The sequence below is a fragment of the Syzygium oleosum genome, unplaced genomic scaffold (assembly GCF_021117445.2).
Source record: "Syzygium oleosum isolate NSW1041296 unplaced genomic scaffold, Sole_v2.1 Sole_v2.46, whole genome shotgun sequence".
Taxonomy (NCBI): Eukaryota; Viridiplantae; Streptophyta; class Magnoliopsida; order Myrtales; family Myrtaceae; genus Syzygium; species Syzygium oleosum.
This window is the reverse complement of record NW_026607530.1, coordinates 1460603-1478717: the sequence shown is the minus strand read 5'-3', so window position 1 is coordinate 1478717 and position 18115 is coordinate 1460603. Positions and strand designations below refer to the sequence as shown.

Genomic DNA, 18115 nt, shown 5'->3' with positions numbered 1-18115 from the left:
CATGATTAGCTGAATATGACAGTGCATGCCTACTGCTTTTTCCATAGCTCCCCGTGAATTTTACTCTTGAAGAGGTGAAAACATAAAGTAAAAAAATTTTCCTCTTTGACAAAGAGAGAAGTTATAATTAGGACAACTTTCACGATGCCCATTAGGGTTTTGCTAGACATGTCACTAGACATTTCTTAAGCAACCGAGTAAGAAAATTTTACAATTTCTTAATGTATTGATTTGTTCATTTGCAAGCGAACAATTTGCAAATTGAGTGTTTCTTTACTAAGTATTCTTAACAAGTGTCTCTAGACACTATCTCGTAAATGCTCGTTAACATAACTTAAAATCCCATTTTGATTTTTATTTACTTTAAATCGCAACCACCGCTCAGAGAGACGGGATGGGTACGTTCTACCTTTCACCATACGAGCATAAGCATTTTTTTTTTTGATCGGAAAACTATTCACTTCATTTATTATAATTCAAAGGGTAACAAAAGTTATGGGTTTCTGAACATAAAAGATCCCATAGAGGTGATGTGAGTCAGTCTGTGCATCTCGTGTGCAGTTCGATTCGAATACAACCGCCGCTACTTGTTTTAGCTATGAAGACCAAGGGGTAATGATAGTGGCAGTGATGCGTAACAGAACTTTGGGACAACGACGATGCTTGTGGCCAATACTACCAAGTCGCGTGCATCGGAAGTGGGATGGTGGTGGTGAAGATTGTGGACGTCTGCTCGTGTCAAGGAACTATTGATATGACGCCAGAAGCATATCAATCAATAGCATATCATAGCAATCCGCCGCTCAACACCAACATACAGTACCAACAGTATGTGACCTTTCTTATCCCTCGTGGTTCACCTTCGCCATCACAAAATGTTTGATCGAACTAATCGTCAATTGCGGTCTCAATCGGGGTCATGCAAGGTCTATATTCGGCGGGCAGAAGAACTCCGATGTCTGTCTCAAAGTTCTGACATCTCTTCATTTGCTTCAGTCTTGGTTCTACTTGATTGTACTCGTTCATAGTTCAAGTTGGAAATTTTAAGATGCAGTATGTTCATGTAGCTGGTCCTTGTTCTGGAGAGCTCCTTTGCTCCTCCATGGACTGTTATCAATAAATAAAGATATAATTGAGCGAATTGAAAGTTCAAAAAATCTATTGCCCGAACAATAAAAGTTGAAGGGTCAAAAGCATCAAATTCCAAATGAAGTATTCAACACCCTCGACGGCCTTTATATATATAGAGAGACGCATTCAAATTAAGTTACAATAATTTTTCGATTGCATTTAAGATATCTTCAGGTGCAATGCTAGAACGACGCTTATCCCCATCCGTAAGCAGTATTCGATTGAACCATCGACGCCCACTTTAGCTTTTTCGATTTTTCAAAGCAAGAGGCCTTATTTATCTAGACGTGACAATACTGTTGATTTATTTCAACCTGCTCACAGACCGAGGTGAGGTGGCAATCATTAACACAGCACGAATTAATCACTTGTACGTGGCATCAATTACTAGAGAGAAATTTGACTCCCGTACAACACAAACGCGATTAATTCATAATTAATACGAATTGACATGTATGCTCTACTTAGTTCACGAGAAAAGTAAATGATTTGGGAAAGCATTTCTCCCGAGAAAGGTCGCTCGTATCATTTCTAAAAATGGAAATGATCGGTCGTCATAAATCAATGAAAAACAATAATTTATGTTTGTGGACTGTGAATATATTTTTCGTTTATTTATTTCTATAAATGATATATACGATATTTTTTTAAGAAATATTCTTTTTAAATTATTTATTTTTTCGCCGCGATACGAGGAGAGGAAAAAGAAAATTAGCATTAGAAAGACCGGCTCACTTGGAGAGAAGCGTGCTTTGCTCACTGTCACGCCAGTCTCTCTTCTTCTTCTTCTTCTTCTTCTTCTTCCCCCCCTCAATCATCCCCAATTTACACTTCAACTTCAACTTCACTCCGCACGGAAAAGCCCTCGAGCTTCCCGATCCAGGAAACCCTAGGAAGTTCTCACGCCCCGTCCATGCGGAATCGGTTCGCGCTCCAATCCTGAAGCTTTTTCCTCTCCCCCCCCCTGTGATCTCTTCTTCTCCGGACTCCATCGATTCTGCATTCTCGAATTCTTCGCCGCCGCCGCTGGCGGTGTTTCCTGCTCCGTGGTTGGCGAGATTTGTCGATCCCTTGAAATCCGCGAGCGCACGTTTGGCGTGGATTTCCATGGGGGGAATCGGCCGTCATCGAGGCGCCCGAACGCTTTGATTCGTCTCGAAGATAAGGCGCATTGCGTACTCTTCTCGCCTCCGCCTCCGCCTCCGCCATGGATAATCGTGGCGACGCAGACGCAACTCCATTCTTAAGGTGTGTGTGTGTGTGTGTGTGTCTCTCTCTCTATCTCTCTCGTGTAAATCAGGAACTTCATTCGGCCGATCGATCTGTTGCGTCTTTTGGAATGAATCGAGCGATGCATTTGACCTACGGATCGTCTTCGCATCTGTTAAGAATTTACTCCGATTATGAAATCACCTATTCGATTCGCCCCATGCTGCTTCTGTTGTGGTGCTGCATTTTGCGGTGTTGCCTTCATTCACGGGGGGTTTTTTCTTTTTATAGAATTGAGCTGTGTCGGCATTTCGATTGCTGGTTTTGTGTTAATGATGACGCCGCCTGTTCGTTGCATTGAACGATGCTTCCTTCGCAATTGCTTGTTTTGCACTGGGAGTTTTTAGCCGTGATAGAAATGATTTCTCGAACTACTTTTCTGCTTGTGTGTCCTTGTAAATCTTGTAATTTAAGTTGGAGTGATCATCCGGCATTACTGATCTTCCATGACCCGAAATCGTTTCCTGAAAACAAAGTAGTTCAGTATTTTTGTCAGCTGTCTCGAGTTTTTGGTACCTTTGAGCGATGTCTTACGTTAGCTCCTTGTGAATATGTCGATGCAGTCTCTTTGCTGCATTCTCTTATGGGATTGCTTCGATGGCCATGGTCTTCATTAACAAGGCAGTTATTATGCAGTACGTGCACTCGATGACCCTTCTTACTTTACAGGTAGGTAATGCCTGAAAGGGAGTTTGAGCACATTTGTAATTTCCATTTGTGATGGACAATGTTGTAACTTTTCTAATTTGTGGTGCCTCAGCAATTGGCTACAACATTGCTTATTCACTTAGGGAGAGTCACGGGATACACAAAAGCACGACCAGTGAACTTGGAAACTGCCAAAAAGCTCCTCCTGGTGTCACTGTTTTACAATGCAAATGTTGCATTTGCTCTAGCAAGTTTGAAAGGAGTTAATATCCCTATGTATATTGCAATAAAGAGGCTCACACCACTCGCTGTACTGTTAGCTGGATTTTTTCGGGGAAAGGGAACACCAACTACACAGGTGTGGTTTTTCAGTTTTTGGCTTGAACATTTTGGCATTGGCCTTTTCAACCTATATTTAAGTGATTTAACGTGGCCTCTTGTGTCATAATTCAGGTTACTCTCTCTGTTCTTTTGATTGCTGCTGGATGTCTCATTGCAGCCATCGGAGACTTTTCTTTTGATCTTTATGGATATAGCATGGCTTTTACTTCTGTGTTTTTTCAGGTTTGAGCTCGAGTTTCCATCTTTATATGGCTATTTCGATACTCATATTTTGCTTTAAATCTCAGAATTGGAAAAAGGATAATGTTCAATTTTGATAAAGATGTGTTTGAATACATTCATAAGATTTTGAGCCCATTAATAACAACTTGCATTTAATGCAGACTATGTACCTTGTGTTAGTGGAGAGGTCTGGTGCAGAAGATGGACTTTCATCTGTCGAGATAATGTTTTACAACAGTTTTCTCTCTCTTCCAGTCCTGCTTTTTCTTATCATTGCCACTGGGGAGTTTCCAAATTCTCTATCATTGTTGATTGCAAAGGTTAGGATCTTCCTCGTTTCTTTCTCTTTGCCTTTTCCTTGTGTCGCTCTTTTATCTGTTTACAATTTGGATGGTGGAATTCAATTTATTTTAGCAGAATATGGATGTATCTTGAATTGGCTTAGCTCCATTTTGAGTCTGACTAATTGGAAGTAATCAAGGTTCTAGACACACACTCAATAGCCTTCTAATGTGCAAGACTTTAATTTGCATAGTTCACAAATCCTTAATGTTTACATTCCAATTTTGAATTTCAATCTCCTTCATCATGTAATGTTTTAAATTTATTTCCTAAACTATTTTGAATCTGTAACATTCTCTCTCCACAATTTGTTTTTCACATACACATGTATGTGGTCTTTAGCTAGATGTGAGAAAACAAACATGTGTAATGAAGACATTATGTGAAGCAAGACTCAAAAGCACGTGGAAGGAAAATGAGGAACAAGTCTTGGAAAGACTCACAACGAAAATGAAAAGTGAAATCTTCTCCAGTGTATTTTAGATATGTTGATAAAACTAAAATTTCATTTCCATTTATCACTAATGAGATGGTTATCTCGGTGAGTTAATGGGAACTACCTCTATTGAGGACTGGACAGGTATCTTTCAGTATATCTAAATGATTGCTTTGACTAATGGAACTATTTGTCTTACAAACAGAGCAATTCGCTATCCTTTTTGATGCTGCTCGTTCTTTCACTTATCATGGGGATTGTTCTCAACTTCACTATGTTCTTGTGTACCATTGTCAACTCTGCCCTCACAACAACAATAGTTGGGGTCCTCAAAGGGGTTGGTTCCACGGTATGTAGAACACCTTTAGTTCCAATGATATTATTTGATGGAAAGAGATTCTTCATTTTAACACTTTCTTCCTTCCAATTAATATTTGCTTACCCCTGAGATACTTTCACTTATGCATGACATAAAGAATTTGCTTTATCGTGCAGACTCTTGGTTTTTTCTTGCTGGGTGGTGTGCAAGTACATGCCCTAAATGTGACTGGCTTGATGATTAACACTGCTGGGGGTGTGTGGTACTCCTACGCAAAATATCAGCAAAAGAAGAGCAAGCAACTGAAGATGATGACAGATCTTGAGGCCCACAAAAAGTAAAAATGAAGGAAAAAGAGATGTCACGTCTGGAAGTCTGCAGCCAGACATCAACTTCTGCGTCCAGTGTCAACCTATGGATCCTTTTTCATGGTGTGCTTTTAGCATAAGAAGTCCAACTAGCAACTGAATGTATTTGTCACCGTGCTGTTCCTTTGCAGAATCGACCTGGGAGCTTGCACACACAACGCGGTTAGTGGCATCTATTACGCCCTGTCATTCTGCTTAGGTTCAATTCCAGAGCACCCATGTGAGTCAGTCTAGGCTGCTGATTATTATTTTTTCTTTTGAATTTTCTTGATATGCAGAGGTCTTGCTTTTGTTGTTCAATATTGTTAAGTCTTGAAGCATCCATTTTATAGGAAATGGGTTAGGGTACCCTAAGTTTTTTTTTTTTTTTTGGTCAGAAGGGTACCCTAAGTTGAATGAACGCTTTATATATAGATAATCAGTTGGCTAGTGTAACTGGGTGTGAAAGCTCTCCTGGAGAAGGCATCTACACGAGGCATGTCATGTAGCCTGTTTGTGCTTATTGCGATCGATCAAAGCTTAATCTGAATGTAAGATCAAGGATTCTGGTCTGCTTCAAATGTTGAAGCTCAGTTCATGCGCAGCTCGACAGTCATAAATTTTCCTTGAGGCAGATGATGAGCTCGACATTAGCTTGATGCTTAGCCGTAAGTAGGTAAATGCAATGCTTAACTAGACTCTGTTTTATTACTGCATATTCGGAAGGGGTGAAGTTAGTGATGCATGTGCCTCGAGAGTAGAGGCCTTAATTTTTTATTTAGTTATAAAAACACATTGACAGGGACAGCAGAATAAAAAAATGGCACTGTCGTGAGGCAACACAGAAAATGAGTGATTTGTGCCCAAATTGCGCCCCGCAGACCCATTAAACGAAGACGAGCTAGCTCGGCCCACCAAGGCACGAAAGGAGCAATCCGGCCATGATTCGGTCAGTTCAGACCCGCTAAGGACAAAGGACAAGCCAGCTCAGCCCACACAACATCAAAAACAGTAATTGGGCTGGCTCATGTTGGCCCAACAAGCCGAAAAGATATAAAGGCCCAGCTTTAAAATGCCCGAAAGCAGCACATGCCCCGGAAGAGGGACATTTAGCCCCACCAATCCCAAAAGGCCCAAATGAGATTTGGGCGCTAAATGGTCTCAGGAAGGCCCAATTACGCCCCAAAAAAAGCTCGCCCAGACCACTAATCACAATAGCAATTTGGGCCCAAATGGGCCTTCTCAGGCCCACTAAGGCCCAGCCCAGCTAGGACCAAGAATAAAGAGTTGGGCTTAATGGGCTTAGCAGTCGAGCCAACTTTGGGTCCAAGGTTGGGCCTCGGTTGGGCTTATCAAGGCCCAGGATGAATCGATCTGGGTCCAAACTTGGGCCTTTTGGGCTGGTTTGATATAAGGCCACTTCCAGGCCTCAATTTGGGCCGATATGGGCCAAAACTTGGGCTTTTATGGGCCCATTGTAAAGCCCAGAGTTTTGGTAGAAGGTTGAGTTCTCTTTGCCACGGATGGGCCTCGAATGGGCTCTAATCTGGGCCTCGGTTTGGGCTTATTTGGGCCCATCTTGGAGCTTTACTGGGTCGAACTTGGCCATCGTTTGGGCTTATCTTGGCCATAATTTGGGCCCATTGCTGGGCCTCAAAGGCCCTATCTTGGCCATCGTTTGGGCTTATCTAGGCCCAGGTTGGGATTGATCTGAGCTGCATCTGGGCCTGAACTTGGGCCCTTTTATCCAGAGGGCCTAAGGTCTACTTTTCTGCAACACTGTTGGGCCTCAATTGGGCCCTATATGGGCCTATATTTGGGCACATCTAGGCCCAGGTTAGGACTGATCTGGGCAAGATGTTGGGCCTTTGACGGATTTAGAAATGGGCTTTACCTGGGTGGGCCCATTTTTCATGCAGAAATTTGGGCCTTTGGTCGAGTTTTCTGTACCACGATGGGCCTCAAATGGGCCCTAATCTGGGCCCAGGTTTGGTTTTATCTAGGTCAGGTTGAGGTTGATCTGGGCAAAGATGTTGGGCCTTTTCAGGGTTTATGAAATGGGCCTTACCTGGAATTGGTTTGTACTGATCTGGGCCCGAGCTTGGGCCTTACTGGGCCCATTTAAAGCCCAAAATTTGGGCCGAACGTTGAGCTTCGGTTCCATGGCTGGTCTTAAAATGTGCCCAATCTGGGCCTCGGTTTAGGCATATGTGGGCCCATGTCCGACCTTGTTAGGCCCAAAATTAGAAAGTGAACTAAGACCAAGATCTCTAAGACGAAAAAAAAACGAATCCCTCACCAAGGCCGAGAAGCAGCAACCAAAACTGAGAACATGTAGGCCCACTAAACCAGAAGACATGGTAGCCCAACCAACAAGGCCCAATAAGAATCAGGTTGGCCTTGAACGGGGGCGTTCCTGGCTCGTGATGCCCAAATGCATGCTGCCCAGCCAACCTAGGCCCCTACTACAAGATATTTGAGACCGAAATGGGCTCTGATTAACCCACAAAACCGAACGACATGATAATTCAGGATACGAAGGCCCGACAAGTAGCTGTCGCGGGCAGACCAATACCTTCCTTACCGCCGTGCCCATGGTTGATCCACACCCTGAAGATCCCATTCCAAAACTTGCGCATGGCCTCTTAAAGATGGCACACACCCAAAGACAGAAAACCAATGCATATGACCAGATCAATACACGACACACAGACAGAATCAGTGAATCGCAGCTACTAGTATTGACCCAGGGGGAGTGAAGAATGAATTGCCTGTGATTGTCAAGCCACTAGAAGACGGCATTCACTTCCACGAGTGAACTAAAAATGACAGTAAAAGACCCGAGATTTTTGAAAATAATAAAATCCCGGAAATGAAAAAAAAAAAATACCCAACTTCCTTTTTCCATGAAGTCGGGGAAAGACATAAACTAGCTTACAAGTGGGAACACCAAAACCTGATTTTGACGGGGAACCATTGGCAATTTATTTTTTTCTTCCAATTCCTTCAGGACTGGACTCGGCCATTTCGCCATTGCTCGTATGGTCCTCTCGGTATCTACTTATACCACTTGAACATTCAGCTGTCAGATTGTTGTCAAGATCAGCACCAGAAACTACTCGTAAATCCTTATGTCCGTTGCAATACACCGCACCATCCTTTGCAATGGATGGCCCTGACTCCAGATTTACCATATCCACGTCTCCATCTTCCCCAGTAGCATTACAATTGTTTGCAGCAGATGGCCCGTTTTCTGAACTGGAGATCTTCGGACTGTATAAAGGTATCTTAAGGCTGATCTCATCTGGATCCTCAACAGCCCCATGTGTCACAGATCTCCCCTTCTGGCCAACCAACGACTCTATCTCACCGTTCGGAATTTTCGGTGAAACAGAACTCGTCTCAACATCAATATCCATCAGCTCTGCTCCAGCATCTTGAGAACCCTCTCTAGTGGATAACGCTTCACAACTAGAATGTCCAGAAACTGAATTGCCATCCACAGATGTAGAATCATCAGATTGATCTTGAGAGCAACATGCTATTTCCCTGCCTGCCTTTTGATGATTCTCCTCTGCTGAGATTTCAGCAGTCATCAGACATGAGGGTCGGGGAGAAACCCTACCACGCAGACAAGACATGCAACCCAATTTAGAGAGTCATATACTTATGTCCTAGAAGATATTGTGCCTCGACTTGCATGCACGAACAGGTTTAAACACATGAGTTACAAAGACCACCCAAATGGTTTGTTTCTATGTAAATGACTTAATTACTGTATGTAAAAGATAATTTTTGTCTAGTGCTGCACATAAAAGAGCTTGAAAGTGGACATGTGACTACTTCTGGAAACTACAGAACAAAGAACACAGCAAGGAAATAATTGATATGAGATTATTAGACTGAAGTCAAATCCTTAATCGACATAGGTTCCACCACTCTCATTCATCACTTGATAAATAGATGCAAGAAAGATCTCCTCAATTGCAGCTTCCATAACACTCTCCGTTATAAGGAGTGCTGGCCATTAGCCTATCAAGAACATCTAAAGGATAAAAATAGCTACTCGGGAACAAATTATCAGGCATTAACAAGCAGAGTATCTAGATATTACTCTTCCATTCTAAAATCTGACCGTATCACTGCAGAATATGCCACTCAATTAGGGTAACTGCTCAATCTAGGATAATCAACCCCACTGATTGGGAGGAATCACTCTAATGACCAGAAAATGATTCACAGATGTGATTTTGCTAAAGAGAGGCCTACCGACTGTATAAGAGCATATATGCACCCTGTGAAAGCACCTCGTCAAATCCAACGCTCGTAACCTGCCAAAGTTGCAGAGTTAAAACCAAAATAAATTTGAATATATTATCAGGTAGGGGGACTTGCAATAGGTAAATTGGCCCAGTGTTGAGCGACGGCCTTTCCACTCAGCACCGTCGGATCACTCTTTTGCAATCAGTTTCGCTACAGCACCCGCTGCTCTAGCTAATTGTCCACCCTTTCCAAGTGTGATTTCTATGTTATGTATGGCCGTGCCTAAGGGCATGAAGACGATTTCTATAGTACATCATCTACAAGATTATATTAAGAAAGCGCAATTCATTGAACAGCATTTCACCAAGTAAATGTGTAGCAGAAGGACGACAATTTTAAATTTATCATGTTACAAGCCTTTAGCCATTTGATAGAACCCAAGAAATCAGCGAAATTTGGAACTAAAATCATATCTGTCCAGAAAAACTTGTTGGCTTTGAATGATGAGATGATTGGGCAGTGACTCAAAAATCTTCCTGTAAAATTTCTTAGCATAACTAAGAAAAAGGGAGAGAGAGAGAGAGAGAGAGAGAGAGAGAGAGAGAGAGAGAGAGAGAGAGAGAGAGAGAGAGATGTCCCCACCTTACAGTCATCAATTCTATACCAATTTCCAGAAAAATCCTTTGTGTAGCAAATATAGTGACCAAAGAAGGACGCATTCAGCATATCCACGTGGACAACAACCGCATAAAGCTTGTAGACATCAGTGCCATCTCCTCCTTCACTCATGTAAGGGCTAAGATCTAGAGTCTCAGGGAAGTTCACTTTCTTATTGAGTTTCCCAAACCTACCACTCTGCATAAGTTCACCAACAACTTTAATATCACAGGTAAGGCTTGCTAATCTAACTAAAGAACCGAAAAGAATAAGCATATTTCAGTCACATAAGTTCTCAACAATCTTCTCATCAAACTCCTAAAGATAACTATCCAGAAACTTATAATATCTAGTCCATATAAAATCTTTAAAAACACTAAAGTGGAGCACCAAGAGAGAAGGCCCGGGCGTGCACCAGAATTCATCACATGTCGTTTTTTGATTGGTCCATTTGGTCCTACGTGGGCCACGTTTGGAAGATTGCAATAATAAAAGGAAATTTCTCTATTTAGAAAATATAATGAACACGGTGGCCATTAAGTGCGATATGTGTTTCACTTAGGTATTTACTTAAATTATGTCAATGGCTAAAATGAAGTTACTCAACTTTAATTTGTGCATTTTGATATCAACACAAAGTTGTTCACTCCCGGTAATTACAACATAAAAATTCCTCTCAACAGAACTATTAAAAAAGTGAAAATTATCGAAAGTCCTGTATTTTCAAATTGCTCAACATATCATTTCATAGATTAATAGGTGGAAGCAAATTATATGAATTTTCAAAAAATTTCAACAAGTTGCATGATTACCTATTGTATGCCATTGCATATTTTAATTTTGTACTTGGTTGCAGCTAGATTCTTTAAACTCCATTTTAATTTGGATTTCGAACCTCATAGCTCAAGATAGACTTTTGGTTGATTAAAAGTATTGCCCATCTTTTACTGTAATTAGTCGTTCAGTTATACTGATGCATACAATTTTACAATAAGAGAACATAATTATCCTTAAACAAGCATGCAAAAGGGATGACCCTTATTTGAAATTTTATAGAATCCATTTCCGGCATTAGAACAAATCGATTTATAGAAGAATAAAATCTTTGTTTAGCATTACGGGAAACAAATATAGACAAGAGCCTGCATGAAGCAGGTTTAAGCAACAAGACTTTAAATGCATGACATGAAAGTTTCAACAGATAAACCGAGCCAAGAACCATAACATTACATGCAAACTATTTGAAACTAGGAATGTGCTTGTGAAATCCCAGACGGCACATTTCTGAGAGACAATTTGAATGCTGCACGTAAGTATGACCCTTTAAATTTTGCATTTAGTGCATCATGACATGCAGAAATGTAATCTCTGTCTTCAGCTAGCTGGAAAAGAAACCTTTGGGTATAAATTATGAGGACCAAAACAATGGTCAACTAAAAATCTGGGGAGAAAAACCATGAGAACCACTTAAAATTTTATCTGGAATAAAATAAATTTATCACTAGCATCCCCCGGTTCCCCATATCTTCTGATCAATATTTGTCAAAATTCAAAAAATCACTCGAGGTGGAAATCGATGTTAGCAACCTTCCATAACCTAAGAAACACATTATAACTGAATGGGTAATGCCCAAGGAAATCATGTAAACATATAAGAAATTCAGCTAAGATGTCCATGCTAAACCATGTAAACATTATATACTCAAGCCTGCATAGTTGAACAAGAAGTAACAATACAGACCTGAAATCTTTTCAAGGCAATTGTTAGAATGTTTGGAGCATGTCGTACAGTTAGACGCTTCCACGCCTTCACATAGTCATTACATCTGCAAAATGGAGAGGCATAATCAGCCAATGAAAAGCCTCAACAGGTTACCATAGAGAGAAGAATAGCCAGTAAAAGCCACTAATCTCCTCCTCTTAATTCATTTGGTACATGAACTTATATGGAAATAATTGGCAGGACATAAAGTATCCGAGAAGACAGAAAACAACCATACCCGTCACATTTATACATATTATCCCCATGGAGCCATTCTTTGACAGTAAATTGCTCTAGGCATTCTTCCAAAGACCCAGCATCACCGTGAATTTCAACGGTTAAATCCATCATATTCTCATACTGGTTTGAGACTTTATTGCAATTTGCGCAGATAACCTGGAAATAAACAATGACAACACAAAGTCAAACAATCAGACCTAAGTTATACATCAGTCTCATTTGAAGAAATATAAAGGGATTTAATTCTGTGTAAGACAGGTAGCAGGAATAAAAGCATCAGCATGATTGGGAAGTAGATGCGACCAAGATATACGTCTTTGGCAATTAAATGGCAACTAGATCTGTCAAAATGGTTCATAAACCCATTTCTTAACTCATATCTGATAGGTTAAATTGTTATATGGGTTAGTTATATTCAGTAATAGGTCATAATGGGCTTAGAATAGTAAAGCCCAAAATAATATGAGTGTTAAATGGCTTTACAACTTACTTAGACCAAACCCACCTCTATAACTCTTTACTCTCTCTTGCCCTTGCGCTCCCTCCCTCCATGCTCTCACCTCAGTCTATGAGTTTTTCCTAGATTGGGTTAAACATGAAAGTGTTTTAGCATTATGAGTCGGATCGGGTATGGGTTGGGTATGGGCCAGGTCAAGAATGGATCACTAGATTTGTATTGCATGAAAATGGATCAATTTGGGTCGGACCATTTTCGATCCGACCCGACCCGACCCACCCATTTGACGGGTCTAATGGCAACTGTTAGCATGAACGAAAAAATCAGCTTACTTAGGACCTGGACCAAATTAAAATATACTTACAGTATCAAACAAGAAGAAACAAAACAGCCTGGATTGGATTTAAATGCATTACCTGAGATTGCAGGTGACCGCCAAACATATGCTGGATAATGGTTGTTTCTTGAGCACTTGGATGGACAGCTCTTTCACCACCGAATTCATCTAGGCAGACCGACTGCATTGTATCAATGGCAAACCTGCATAAAGAGGGTAAACTTTGACCATAGCTAAGAATCAGATGTACCAATGATGCTGAGAGGTAATGTGTCTCTCATGTACTCACTGGTTCAAACCACAAAATAAAATTAAATTGAAGTAACATTGCAGGAAACCTCATAAATTCATGAGCATCCTCCTGCCTTCCATAACCAAGATTACCACCAATATTCGGCAACCGTGACAAAATGTTGATTGGTGAAAAAGCATGAAGACTCTGGCTGGCTCTTTCAAGATGGCTCTGCAATTCGCATAGGAAGCACCAATCATTACGTCGGCCTGACAAGTACCAGCAATCGTGACATCAACAATTGACCTCGGCTAAAATACTGTAAACGGAGAATATATCTCCAATCAAATTCAGGAACCTACATTCTTTCCTGTGGCCCTTATTCAAAAGGTAGGCAACAAGCGGCCGTGTGGATGCAAGACATTGTAGAACCACATTAGCAAAGCAACTGCGCAAGGATAGTTTGAGGATAATTAGTATAGCACAGACACGAACTATTTTTTTGTTTTATGGATGCTGGTTGGCAAAATTAAATATCTTGGATTTAAAGCTCCAACAAAGTGAAATCACATGCCATATGTGAACCTGTTTCCACAATTTATCAGTCCACATGGAGGAAATCCTGCTTTTTCGGAGTTGTAAAGATCCACAAATTCCTTATATGGGAAGAGAATCTGAAATTAAAGAGCCAATCAGAACTGTTTAGTCAAAAAGGAATAATCTTTTATTGCAGAGGCACGAATTAAAAAGAGTATACCAACAAGTCACCTTTTTTAACCGTTTAATTGGCTTGGGAGTTCCATTCTGGGTGACCGGGGAAGCATCTGCAGAAACTACCTTAGACGATGCCTGGAAAACTTTGCACTTTGACTTATGCTCACTTTTCCAATGAGCTGTTTGGCATGTTTGGGAGCTGCATGAAGAGTATTTTTTAAACCGTTTGAATCATCTCAACACCATTAGTATCAAAGACCATCCAACAAACCCAGCACTAACAAATTTGGCAACGATCGAATATAAGATATAGGCATCCTAAGATCCATTTTAAACCTATATACACAAAGGCCCACCCATAATAATGTACAAATATGGAACGAAAGCTTGGAGCACACCAGATATGGGCATTCAATCATTGGCTTCTCCATGCACCGACTTGATGAATTTGGACGTCCCACCCATTAATCTCTTTACGATGGCAAAATTGATTAAGCTCGATATAGTCAACAAGTACCTAAAACTAGCACGACAATTTGGAGTGAACAAGGATAATATCTTGATTAACTATGAGTCCCCAGCATCAAAATACCGACTCGATTGGAATCTTAACGAAGAAACGAGGATTTGCAGGAACAAATAACCCATAAATATTACACCAACTAGCAGTCGTACTGTCGTTCTACTCATACAAGGACTGCAGCAACCAAAAAAAAAGAAAAAGAAAGAAGAAACAAACAGTTTGCTATTAGTATTGCCAATCAATTCCACAAATCCATGGATACCTAAAAACACGTACGACCTTTAACCCGCTTTATATGCACATTGCAATCTCACAAACTGATAAAAAAAAGAACAATTGAATCTTTACGGACAAAAATCCCTACTTAGAAGCCTTCGATTCGAATTGCAACCGCAGAATAAGGAGGAGGACAGTATTTGGAAACGAGCAAGACCCCCCCTATCCAACGCAAATTACATTCGAAACCAAAACCGGGCCGCGGGGGGGATTGGGGAACAACTCACCAATACCGAACGGCCTTGCAGCGGGAGCACTTCTTGGGGCCGTCGTCGCCACAGACGACGCAGCGGGCGGCCTCGAGGGGGGCGCCGGGCATGGTCCTCCCGCGGTCGGCGTGGAAACTCGTCGGGGGGGCGCCCTCGAAACCGGCCTCGACTTCGAAGTACTTGGAGGCGGTGCTCTTGAGGAGCTGGATCAGCCCGAAGGAGATGAGGAAGGCGGTGAAGATGAGCTGCAGGAACCAATACAGATCCAGCGTGAATCCCAATACATGCATGCTATGCGACGAATCTCGCCCCGGCCTTCGGGTTTTTCATCGATCACGGCCGGGGGGGGTTGGGGTGCGGGAGGGGTGTGGAGCGCGCGCGCGTCGACGTCGGACGAGGATTCCGCGGCGTCGGCGGCGGCGGCGGGGGCGGGAGGAGGATTCGGGATAGGGAAACGCCGGGGAATCAGCCGCGTCGAACGGAATCGACCATGGAGATGGAGGTGGGGAGAAAGAGGGGATTAGGGTTAATCGGAGATGAAATTGGGGGGAGTCGTGTGGGGGCGGGGGGAAGAAGAAAGGGTTTCTTTATGGAAGCAAAACAACAACTACTACTTTGGGGGGGATTTCAATTGCGCTTCTGCACTTTCTTCTCTTGTTGTTGTGCGTTTTCTTTCGTTTTCCTCTTCTTCTTTTTTTTCTTTTTTTTTTTTAATTTGGGTTTTTCTTTACTTTGTTATTTTTTTTTAAATCTCGGAAGGGAGTTTTCCATGAAAAGCCGGGGTGCGGGTGGGGACGGGGGAGAGGAAGATAGCGTGAGGGTTTGCCTTTTGCGGCTTTCTCTAGAAGAGGCAACAGTGTCGTGCGGGTGTGTGTGTGTCATTTTCCCTTTTTCCTTTTTTTTGTGTTCGTTCTTTCTTCTTTGGGAGATTTTTCTTTTCTCGCTTTTTGGTGAAATTAGGAAGCCCTTTTCCCTTCTTTTTATTGAAGGATTCCATGGGCAGTACCGCAGTATTATAACGTGTTACACATGCTATGGAAACGGCGGGTTACCAAAATTGGTCTTTTGCTTTTTCGCTCAAGGTCCCGCTTGTATGCGAAGATACGAAATAGTTATCCAAGTTTATTTTTTCCTTCATATGCGCATTCTCATTCACGTCGATTTGGATCGTATCCCGATTTATGAAAATGTCATTTTCCTCTAAAAAATGCCCATCCCACAAACCCTGAATTCTCTCTCTCTCGCCCAACGCGCTCGAAAGTCGAAACCGGCTAATGTTAGAACGAGTCGCGAGGAGGGGAATTTGGTTTTTTCTTGATGTGAGGCTCTGTTCAGATGTTTTTTGTGATGGCGCATGTAAAGATAGAAGCGCGTAAATAGTTAGCAGGTCAAAAGCGATAAGTAAGCAAATTGATATAATATAGTGTAAAAGTTTACCATCGCCCGTAAATTAGGAGCTTCTTTTATATAAGCAAGAAGGTCGGGTGGATCAACCGAGAGTTACACGAAAGGTGGCCCGAATACCACTTTTATAGCTAAAGCGAAAAAAGGGGATGCCGTAATGACAATGCAAAAGCCATAAGGTAAGTACAATGACCAATAGTGAAAGATGGACTTGCCTAAGTTAAAAACATCAGATCATCGATGGGTTTTTAAGAAAGGGTGGGATGATGTTTGTTTTAGTACTATCGTTGATGATGATGTGCTTCTACCTATGACGTTATCATCAAGATCAGAAAGAGATTTGTAGACGAAATCCAATCAAGTCTGTTAACTTCACTGTGGTAAAGATGTCCGTCTTTCTTTCTTTCTTTCAACCTTTTTGGTGTTAATCTGTGGAACTCATGCTTGCCTGGGGAGGGGAATCAAAAGGAGGCTTCGCGTTGCCGAGGAGCATGTCCGGAATCGTGTTGAACGGGAGCGAGAATCAGAGTGAAATTTAAGGTTGAGCGAGTCGGGGAAGGTGGTGGTGGTGGTGGTGGGGTAGGGGGAATAACGAAAGGCATATCATTTGCTTCTAAACTTGTGACTCTAGAAACTGCGGCTTCCACTCTCTCTTTTTCGTTTTTTAATCGAGAGTTACACATTGATCGTGCGATCTATTGATTTGACGGATAGATTTTTATCGATGGAAGGAATGAGTAACCGGAAGAATCACGCAAGGGCTTTTTACGTAAATTTCCCTTAATATAGATCATATTAACAAATGCTTTAGTCTAATTTTCGCGAAATTATGTCATTGAATTCAATCACAACAAACCCTTTTTCTTCTTTTCTATGGTTTGGTTGGATTTAATAAGACTTTTCTCTTGCGTGTGTTTTGGGTTGGTCTCCTTGTGGGGAACCAAATGAACCGGAATGGGAAAGTTGAGTCGCGTGTATTTTTGTTTAGTCTTTTGCCATTTATATTTGAAGCGGCTTCGATTTTCATTTTCATTATTTGATTTATCGTGACTTGCATCGTGTTTTTGTTGTGATAGTAGTGCTCTTAGTGAGCTATTACAAGTCTGTCTAGGTTAATGAATATAACAATGAAAAGGAGAAACTGGTCTCGATTGAATTGGAATCGAATAAAGTAGACAAGAAAGGATGGGTTTGGTTGAGTTTCACGTTATACTTCGATTAAGTTTGATTACACTTTTCATCGAAAATCATGTCCAGGCGATTTCCGTTCACTTTATTTAGAACGGGTCGGTTCAATTCGATTCTTTTCGGGTCGGTTCGATTCATGCATTCCTATGGAATGATACATGGTTTGCCCATGAAATTTTCCAAATTCTTAACTGGGCTCGGCCCAGGATCTATTTCCTTAGATCTTTGTCCCCACTAAAATCCTAGTAGAAGAAAACAATAGGGAGAGTGTTGATACGATGATGTGTCCCATTGACAATGAGACATTGAACTTTGTGGCCCAACATTAACATTAGCACACGCCCGAGGGCCGTTGTTAGAAGCTCTTTCTTTTAGCCCAAACCGAGATGTTAGAGTCTGGAGGCTGCTCATCTCTACGGTCATCATGGGCCTGCATGACCACCGCAATTTTGCCGAGTTCCTCAGAGAGAGTTGTCTCGCGCCCCGCCTCCTTCTCACGTCCCGTGAATAGCCGGCACGTCTCTCAATTTGGATGCGATGAGGTAGGCCTTGAAAATTTGTTATGTACTAAAGTCCTTGCCTATGATTGGTCCATTGTGAGTATGGACCAATGATTTGAGCCATTGGTTTTGGCAGGTACCCATATGGACTGCACATCTTATGGCCGATCACTCGTTCTATGGTAGATCTTGCCTATGATTGGTCCATTGTGAGTATGGACCCAGTGATTTGAGCCATTGGTTTAATTTGGCAGGTACCCATATGGACTGCACATCTCATGACCGATCACTCGTTCT

At 41.7% G+C, this 18115-nt stretch overlaps 2 protein-coding genes across 2 annotated transcripts; one reads left to right on the top strand and one right to left on the bottom strand.

Moving 5' to 3' along the window:
- Positions 1-1868: 1868 nt before the first annotated feature.
- LOC115692703 (UDP-galactose/UDP-glucose transporter 7) lies at positions 1869-5799 on the top strand. The gene is made up of 7 exons (XM_030619648.2): positions 1869-2379; positions 2964-3069; positions 3161-3406; positions 3502-3612; positions 3774-3932; positions 4596-4739; positions 4886-5799. Exons 1-7 carry the CDS (start codon positions 2339-2341, stop codon positions 5048-5050), a joined length of 972 nt encoding a protein of 323 aa, XP_030475508.1. The 5' UTR covers positions 1869-2338; the 3' UTR covers positions 5051-5799.
- Positions 5800-7771: 1972 nt separating this feature from the next.
- On the bottom strand, positions 7772-15269 carry LOC115692691 (ubiquitin carboxyl-terminal hydrolase 18). The gene is made up of 11 exons (XM_030619632.2): positions 14745-15269; positions 13773-13917; positions 13590-13678; positions 13367-13452; positions 13111-13273; positions 12852-12975; positions 11977-12134; positions 11718-11802; positions 9962-10174; positions 9326-9387; positions 7772-8677 (listed from the first exon to the last, which is right to left on the bottom strand). Exons 1-11 carry the CDS (start codon positions 15014-15016, stop codon positions 8041-8043), a joined length of 2034 nt encoding a protein of 677 aa, XP_030475492.1. The 5' UTR covers positions 15017-15269; the 3' UTR covers positions 7772-8040.
- Between the last annotated feature and the right edge of the window lie 2846 nt (positions 15270-18115).

What these genes read in the sequence shown, in the direction of transcription:
- LOC115692703 (XM_030619648.2), top strand. Translation starts at nt 2,339, where the DNA reads ATGGATAATCGTGGCGACGCAGACGCAACTCCATTCTTAAG. An exon ending in AGGGAACACCAACTACACAG is followed by an intron (nt 3,407 to 3,501) that starts GTGTGGTTTTTC and finishes GTCATAATTCAG; the next exon opens with GTTACTCTCTCTGTTCTTTT. An exon ending in TATCATTGTTGATTGCAAAG is followed by an intron (nt 3,933 to 4,595) that starts GTTAGGATCTTC and finishes TCTTACAAACAG; the next exon opens with AGCAATTCGCTATCCTTTTT.
- LOC115692691 (XM_030619632.2), bottom strand. Translation starts at nt 15,016, where the DNA reads ATGCATGTATTGGGATTCACGCTGGATCTGTATTGGTTCCTGCAGCTC. An exon ending in TTGCCTTGAAAAGATTTCAG is followed by an intron (nt 10,175 to 11,717) that starts GTCTGTATTGTT and finishes GAACTTATGCAG; the next exon opens with AGTGGTAGGTTTGGGAAACT. An exon ending in TATATGCTCTTATACAGTCG is followed by an intron (nt 8,678 to 9,325) that starts GTAGGCCTCTCT and finishes TCTGCGTGGTAG; the next exon opens with GGTTTCTCCCCGACCCTCAT.